This window comes from Quercus lobata, chromosome 12 (assembly GCF_001633185.2).
Source record: "Quercus lobata isolate SW786 chromosome 12, ValleyOak3.0 Primary Assembly, whole genome shotgun sequence".
Lineage (NCBI taxonomy): Eukaryota > Viridiplantae > Streptophyta > Magnoliopsida > Fagales > Fagaceae > Quercus > Quercus lobata.
Window position 1 is genome coordinate 17,893,849 of NC_044915.1, and position 8,661 is coordinate 17,902,509.

Here is an 8,661-nt window from a genome sequence, read left to right on the forward strand (position 1 = left end):
TTCTAAGAGTTTATTATGTTTCCGCTTTATATAACATCACAATCACGAAAGCAAAAGTATATATATAAAAAAATCATTATAGAATTTCAAATAAACATACATTTAGTATTAACATATTATCAATAAAGACATAAAATCATTGCTTTTTTAATACTTTACAATCCAATTATTTATAAAAAAAAGGGAATTTGACATGCATCTATGGCTAGGTAAGGCAAATTTATTTTGTTTAAAATTTTTTAAAGGGTTAGGTTGTTTGTTTTGAGTAAAATTTGTTATTGAATTTTTTTTTTTAGTTTTGTTATTGATAATTTTTGTTGTTGGGTAATTTTTTTTGGGCTTGTTAATTTTGTTGTTGATTTTAGTATTATAATTTTTTTTTTTGTCACCATTGAAAGGACAAATGATATTGTTAAGATGGGTCAAGTATATTTTTATTGAATCAAATTGTTAAAATTAGTGACTGTAAATAAACTAGTATCTTTTAAATGGGGGTCCAGTCCAAGCATGGCTACAACCCTATGTGTGGGGCTCCATACATTATGAATGTGATACTGTATGGAGCGAAAACACTATGCATTGAATATTATAAGGGGTACGTGTAGTGTGATGTGATACTTTATGGAGCAAAAATACTATGCATTGATTATTATGAGGGGTACGTGTAGTGTGTGTAACTGTTCATTTTACACCATCAATTTATTACATGAAGGAATCTATTACTATAATAGCAATCTTTTACTATAATCACAAGATGTTGGAAAATTCTTAGGTATTTCCGGAGTATGAAGAAATGATGTTTCCTCCTCTCACATTCGTGGTGTACCCTACCATGATTTTAATGAATGGACTTCAATATGAATATAAGAGAATGGAGCATCATTTTTCGTACTCTAGAAGTACCTAAGAATTACTCTAAAATATTAACCACTAAAAGCATATTTATTGCATACTAGGCAATTTTTTTTTTTCTTACTAGGCATAGTTGAAAGTAAGGGAGATTTATTAAACTTGGATATTCCCTTAGGATAGGAGACATGTAAATTGCTTCTAATTTTGGTAATGGAACGAAAAACACCCTTTTCTCTTCCCCCACATAAACCATCACCCATCCGGGTTTGAATTTTAGCAAGGGCCTGAAATCTGAGTCACAAAGAAACTCAAGGCCTTTTGGGCCCAAAAAAAGCCCATATTCTCAACTGCAAGTCTCGTTAAACCCTAAAACCCATCATCTTCTTCCTCCTCCTTAAACCCTAGACCCCTCACTTTCTCTATCTCCAAATATTCAAAAATTCAAACCCCATTTCACGAATCAATCATTTCTGACACAAACCCATGTCCCCTTGGATCCTTCTAGAACGTCCCAGAGCTCTCTCGAAGCTCCTCTGCAATCTCATCTTCACTCGAGACATGGGCGGCGGGCCTCGGACCTTCCCCGGCGGCGTAAACAAGTGGCAATGGAAGCGCATGCACGAGAAACGAGCTAGAGAGAAAGAAAAGCGACTTCTCGAGCAAGAGAAGCAGCTCTACCAGGCCCGAATCCGCTCACAAGTCCGGGCCAAACTCGCCGGCAAGCCTGACCCGTATTCGAACCCGGACCCGTCAATGGTTCACGGCCCAATGAGCCCCACTGACCACATTAAAGCTCTAGCCAGTCGCTTCATGAAAGAAGGAGCTGAAGACTTGTGGAACGAAGACGATGGACCTTTAAAGTCGCCACCGCCGAGGGGAACGAATGAACGGCCAGGATTTGTCGGACCGAACGGGCGGCGAGGATCAATCCGATCGCCGATCGATTTGAGGAAGCTGATCCCAGAAGGGCGGGAAAATGTGAATTTCACAAATCCGAGTGGCAGTTACGTAAATGGAAGGAATTATTCGGGGCAAAGCTGGAGAAGATTTCGGCGAAATGAGAGCTCAGAGAGCGAGGACAATGACGAGGATTACGGTCCATCAAACGAATCGCCGAAGCCCTTTGCCCGAAATTTGGCCGGAAATCGGAGAGATACGAATTCGGAAAAAATCCCGAAAATTTCGGGTCAAAGGCCAAGGCTCTCTAAGGAGGAGAATTCGGATTTCGAGGGAGAGTCGGTGAAGTATTTTGCGGGGAGTTCGAGGTGGCCGAGGCTTAGTGTTGGTGGAGGAGAGGAGGAAGAGAATGAGGGAATAATGAGAGGTAGAGGGAGAGAGAGAGGAGCGAGGAAGGTGGGGAGTAGTGCTTCTTTGGGGAAGTATGATGTGAAGATAAAGAAACGGGTGCCGCTTCAGTCTTTGGAGGAGGAGGTTAATTTTCCGCTTCAGGTTGAGTTGATAAGGCATCAGCTTAGCAAGAAGAGTTTGGTGGATGAGAATGGAGGAGAGAAGAAGAGAGGGGAGGAATCAATTCTTAGTCAAAAAAGGTATAAGGCTTTTTTGGTTTTCGTACAAGAATTGGGAGTTTTGATACCTGTATGCTTTGTATGTTTGGTTGCTAAATAAATGTTAGAAAGTGTAAATTATGAGATAATGACTTCGTTTGTTCACTTTTCATTTGTGACTGATTCCTAGCATTCATTGTGGAGTGTGTAAAATGATAGCTTTAGTTTTGGATGTATAGTTAATATGGTTTTGAATTTGGAGAATTTCTTTGTGTTAATTGGTAATTTTGTGGGTTTTTGTTTATCCAGATTTGATGAGTGTGGTATATCTCCATTGACAGTCAAGGCACTCTCTGCTGCTGGGTATGTTCAAATGACACGAGTACAGGAGGCTACTCTATCTGCTTGCCTTGAGGGTATGCTGGCTTCTTCATTGCCCTTTTTGTTGTATTTTGCATCCGTTTTTATGTTTACTTTGCCAATTGCTTAGTATGTGACTTTGTGGGTTCAAGATGCATGGGATGCGTGTGAAACTGTGTGTGTGGTAGGCTTCAAAACTCTCAATTACCATGTAGTCATGTTTTTATAATTGATATCATGTTTTGCAGTGTCAAACATGCCAAAATTAATAATCACATCCTCCTAGATATAAATGAAAATCATACAGCCATTAAATCTCCTATGAACTCATTAGCTTTTCTCTGGATTCTGACAGTGCTACATTCATATGGTAGATCTCTATGATGCATTCATGCATTTTGAGGGTTCATATTTCCAGTATTCTAAAATTTCCTCGAGTTGCTGAAAACCAGACCATTCAATTTGTGGGATCCATCTGGGTCCCATTTGGATCTCACAGCATGTGTAGTTCGTCTTTATTATCCTTGTTTCTGATGCATTCATCTTTAAGATGGTTTATTGATATTTACTTGATTAGTTGTTGTGCTTGAATGCTAATTCCATGCAAAAGTGTTATGTTCTTGTAGCTACAGTCTGAGTCAATATGTATTGCCTAAACATGTTTATTTATTTATTTATTTTATTGATTCTAGAAGCAAGATTATAATTGATGGTTTCCATTATATTGCGGGTGCAGACAAGGATGCTTTGGTCAAAGCTAAAACTGGTACAGGCAAAAGTGCAGCTTTTTTGGTACATCACTGATTCCTTTATATTGTTGTGAATTTTGTGAGTAATTGTTTTTTTCCCCATCAACTGCTGTTGTTAAACACAAACAGCTTCCTGCTATTGAAACAGTTCTAAAAGCTTCAAGTAATAGTACCATTCAACGGGTGCCTCCAATTTATGTTCTTATTCTCTGCCCCACAAGAGAACTGGCAAGTCAGCTTGCTGCAGAAGCAAATGCTATGCTAAAGTACCACGATGGCGTATGTGTGCAAACACTGGTTGGGGGTACACGTTTCAAAGATGACCAGAGGCGCCTAGAATCAGATCCATGCCAGGTATACTTATATGTTATGCATGTTGAATTTTGTGCTCTTGGAGCATGGTTACTAAGAGAGTGAAAAGTTAAATTACAAACATTCAAATGCTCCTGTTTTTGTGTCTTACAACATTAGTGCAAGATGAATAATGATTTCCTGTTTTTTGTTTGAACTTTTTGCAGATAATAGTGGCAACTCCAGGTAGGTTGTTAGATCACATTGAAAACAAGTCCAGCTTGTCCTTGCGTTTGATGGGATTGAAGATGCTTGTACTTGATGAAGCCGATCACTTATTAGACCTGGGATTCCGGAAGGACATGGAAAAAATTGTTGATTGCTTGCCTCGTCAGAGACAGTCTTTGCTGTTTTCTGCAACTGTCCCAAAAGAGGTTACATTCTCTTGTTTTTTCATCTCAAGTTCTAAAACCATTTAACTTTTGGCAGTTTATATTTTTCTGTATGAAACAACTAAAAATTTTACATTGTGGACCACAATTATGCAGGTTCGCCGAATATCTCAACTTGTTTTGAGAAGAGAACATGCTTTTATTGATACAGTGGGTCTTGGTTGTGTAGAAACTCCTGCTAAGGTATATTATTATTCTGGTAATCAGAAAAGAAAATTACTAGCGCTCTTGAACTAGTACCATTGTCCTTATCAATAAAAATATTTAATACCATTGTGGTAGACACTATTTTATTTGATTCTGTCTTGATGTTCTTTTAGGTGCATACAACTCTTGTAAATTGTTTAGTAATGGATGTTATGGTTGTTTCTAAGCCAGACATGGGAAGCAACAAGCTTTAATGCTCATTTTGGCTTGCTAAATGCAGATTAGGCAGTCTTGTCTGATTGCTTCCCATGAATTACATTTTCAAATAGTGCACCATCTCTTGAAGGAACATGTCTCACAAACACCCGACTACAAGGTAAGAATTTGATTTGTAGCTTCTTCTTTTCCTTTTCTTAGTATGTATGTCCTCACTTTTTAAGGGAAATTGAACTGCTTCTCAAGGCTTAAAACACTTCTTTGCATTCAGGTTATTGTCTTTTGTACGACTGGGATGGTAACATCTCTCATGTGTCTACTTCTCCGGGAAATGAAAATGAATGTTAGGGAGATACATTCAAGAAAGCCTCAACTTTACCGAACTCGCATATCTGATGAGTTCAGGGAATCCAAACGACTGATTCTTGTTTCATCTGATGTTTCAGCACGTGGAATGAATTACCCTGATGTTACATTGGTCACTCAGGTATGCATAAAGCTTGAGATATTAATTCATGATCTGCATATGTATTAATTCATGATCTGCATATGTATGCAACCTCAAATGTATTATTGACTTTGCATCCCTTAGCAACTTCTTTGCCCCTTAATAGATATGCACATCCGAAAATAATGTGTATATTTACATTCTGTGGAAGAATGATATTGGGAAAACAAGGCATGTGCGTTCTAACTAATATACTTGGGGTGCCAATGAGCTCGAGTTTGCATTCTCTTATTTTTAATGATTATGGTAATATCTCAATTCTTTGTACAATATTCAATATGCCCAGCTTTGTTCTGTATAGAATTTGAGTTAGTCTACTTTCTCTTCATCAAACAGAAAGAATAATCATTATCAAAAGGAAAAGAATAAAAATTCAAATTTATTTCTATTAGAACCACATGGACTTGATCAAAACATTTTAGTCTTATTTTTTTGCTGCGATAATAAATTTACTCATTCAGTGTCAGCAAATGTCCTGTTGCAGTTATCTGTATTTAAATCTGGAAATCATCTGGATGGATAAAGAGCAACATGGAAAATTATAAGATGTTTATGGTCATTTAATGTTGAAGTAGATGTCAAATAGGCCCATGGAACTATTAATTTTTCCTGTTACCTTTTACTGAGGAAAGCTAATGTGAAGGTCTGATTGTTACCAGATAGGAATTCCTTCTGACCGAGAACAGTATATACATCGCCTTGGAAGAACTGGACGGGAAGGCAAAGAAGGGGAAGGCATATTGTTGCTGGCACCATGGGAAGAATATTTTTTAGATGAAATTAGAGACCTGCCTCTTGAGAAAATTCCTTTACCGCATTTAGATCCAAACATAAAGCTACAGGTTAGTAACCAACTCAAGGCTTGATTTAGTGGCATTTTCCATACTTATCTATTCATACTGGATTGAACTAGATTATTAGTCATATATAATGTGAAATGTAATTATAACAAAACATCCTTATAAATGGCAATGTAGTTATTGTTATTGTTGTTGTTGTTTACAAGCATCCAAGGGTAGTGCTGTCACCTAGGGACTTATGAAGCAGAAGTCACTAGTTTGGAACTTGGGTCGTCCTCTCTTTTGGAGTATTTGTAATTTACATGCTGAAGTTCATTGAGCTATGTGTCATCAAATCGTATTCCAGCAATTTTTGATTCTTTATGGCTTAGCCCCTGCTACATTTCAGATTTATGGAATATATGGCCACTGTGGATGCAGGATGCACAGCATCTAGCTCCATAGATGGCAGAAACTTAAACTTATATTTTCCATTCCAATTTCAAGTGATGATTCCCAACTTCTATGACTTCACCGTTATGATGTTTGTGAAGTGTGTGGTGCTAGGTTATAGGCTTTTAGTTTGAAGTGATGATTTCCAACTTCTATTCCTAAATGTAATGTTTGGGATCTGTTTAACTTGCAGATGGAAGATTCATTGGCAAAGATTGATACTAGTGTAAAAGAATCTGCATATCATGCTTGGCTTGGCTATTATAACTCAATCAGGGAAATTGGCAGGGATAAAACCACTCTTGTCAAATTAGCCAATCAATTTTGTCAGTCAATTGGTTTACAGAAACCTCCTGCCCTCTTCAGGAAGACAGCTCTTAAAATGGGCTTGAAAGACATCCCTGGCATCAGAATTAGGAAGTAATGTCTCAAAAGCTTCCCGGTAATATCTGGCATAACAGTTTGTCTTTTTCCCCCCCTCCCAAATCTCCGTCTTTCTCTCTTCATTAGGTTGCAATTCCCCGAAAACCCATGGCATAGCTCAAAATATATACCAAAACCAATATATTTCTTGTGTAGATATTTGTAAGCAACAAGGTGATTATGATCCACAAGCTTTGTTTTATTTTGGTGCAATGTCTTGGTTCTTATTTGTCTTCCTATCTCCTAGACCACGTTGGACTACGCTAATTAACATTTAGGATGGATTTTTGTGTGATTGCTATCGTCAGCAAATAATGCATGTTTTATTATTAGTAACTTGGACAGGAACAATGCTCTGAAAGGGGATTATAGAAAGCATCAGTAACTTATCTGAAATATTGAATCACTCAAAATCTTGAATTTGAAAAAACTTGAGAGCCAGCTTGTGGCTATCATTCATGATGCATCAAATTTTCACTTTGTTGTACGGTCTATTTATATGCTACAGATTCAGTTGACTTTAATTTTGTTTTCTAGTCTGAGCTCACTCGGGAGCTTTTCGCCCAGTGGTGATTCACTCATTATCTGGAAAGCAAGGTTTTTTTTTTTTTTTTTTTTTTTTTTTTTTTTCAATTTGGAAGTACTAATGTAAAGATGGAATTTGCAAAAGTGAAATACTGAAGTATTTAGGCTTGGAAATAGGCCCAATATGGCAAAATACAGGACCTGCAACTCACCTATAACCGCAAATACTGTTTAATTTCTAATATTTTAAACTTAGGGGCTTAGTTTGAGACTTCTGGAAATATAGGATTAAATTTGAAGCCATCCTTAAAACATATGGTTTGAAGTGTATTTGCCCTAGTTTCCATAATAACATTGAACGTTGTATATTAATCAAGATCAAAAGAAAATCATTGTATAACTGCATCTTTTTTTTCTTTTTTTTTTGAGGAATTGTATCACTGCATCTATGTGATGAATGGACTAGCTTCTAATTAAATTTCTAATCGTGAGGCCCATTTCTTCTTTTTGACGATTATCTTATTTTGAAAACCCAAGCGTCTACATATCCCGTCCTTCGGTGACTCTTTTGTCCTTGTGTATGGGTTTGAACATTCATTCTTTTTCAGTGCCCCTGTGATCTTTAGCAGTCACGAAATCAAAATAAATGGGGGCAGTCTTATCGTTCTCAAAACTCCAGATATCAGCCACTGATAGTATATAGTATAAGAGAAATGTCAATTACATACACTCACTTTTTTTTTCTTTTTTTTAGAGAGTTTCAACTTTCAATCTATAGCGTCCGCTCTTGATGATCTTTATTATCAAACCAAAATACCAATTAATTTTGGGTATAGGCAGGGATTAAATCTCAAATCTCTTATTCAACTTATTGCATACACTCACTTTATACACACGGTACACACCCAGTTATATATATATATATATATATATAATCAAAATCATTTAGTATTATGAGTTTTGACATTGACTTTAGACTTAGATATGTTACGTATTTAAAGTGTACGTCGTATTCAAAAAAGGATAGTATCTATTTTACACACTCAATTACATATATCCATATACACAAATGCCATAGCAAAAAAAATGGTGGAAATTAAATAGGCATAAGTGGAATTGGTGGATGGAGTAGCCCCTTAATTTATTTAGTTCATGCACGTAAATGTTGTGATGTCCTTAAAAGGACATGACCATGATTTTCTTCTCTATTTGTATTTGGCATTTTTTAGGGCAATTGGTTTCAGAAGATTTATTCCATCAGTCAACTTCACTATAAGACTGTCACCCCATCATTCAGCGTAGTACATTATTACTAGACTAGTAGACTTAGTTATTGCTTTTGTCTTTCATTCTTATAATTTCGACAATATGGTCTTAAATCTTCGTAAAAGTAAATTCTTG

General features: G+C 36.5%; 1 protein-coding gene across 1 annotated transcript; it reads left to right on the forward strand.

Moving 5' to 3' along the window:
* Positions 1-1,216: 1,216 nt before the first annotated feature.
* On the forward strand, positions 1,217-6,943 carry LOC115971965 (probable DEAD-box ATP-dependent RNA helicase 48). The gene is made up of 10 exons (XM_031092093.1): positions 1,217-2,399; positions 2,667-2,773; positions 3,454-3,509; positions 3,596-3,820; positions 3,985-4,191; positions 4,306-4,392; positions 4,637-4,732; positions 4,844-5,059; positions 5,740-5,922; positions 6,506-6,943. Exons 1-10 carry the CDS (start codon positions 1,336-1,338, stop codon positions 6,734-6,736), a joined length of 2,472 nt encoding a protein of 823 aa, XP_030947953.1. The 5' UTR covers positions 1,217-1,335; the 3' UTR covers positions 6,737-6,943.
* The last annotated feature ends 1,718 nt before the right edge of the window (positions 6,944-8,661 follow it).

Excerpts from the sequence above, each read along its gene's own strand:
- LOC115971965 (XM_031092093.1), top strand. The coding sequence starts at position 1,336 with ATGTCCCCTTGGATCCTTCTAGAACGTCCCAGAGCTCTCTCGAAGCTC. Across the intron at positions 2,400-2,666 it reads TCAATTCTTAGTCAAAAAAG|ATTTGATGAGTGTGGTATAT; the intron begins GTATAAGGCTTT and ends TTGTTTATCCAG. Across the intron at positions 4,733-4,843 it reads CACAAACACCCGACTACAAG|GTTATTGTCTTTTGTACGAC; the intron begins GTAAGAATTTGA and ends CTTTGCATTCAG.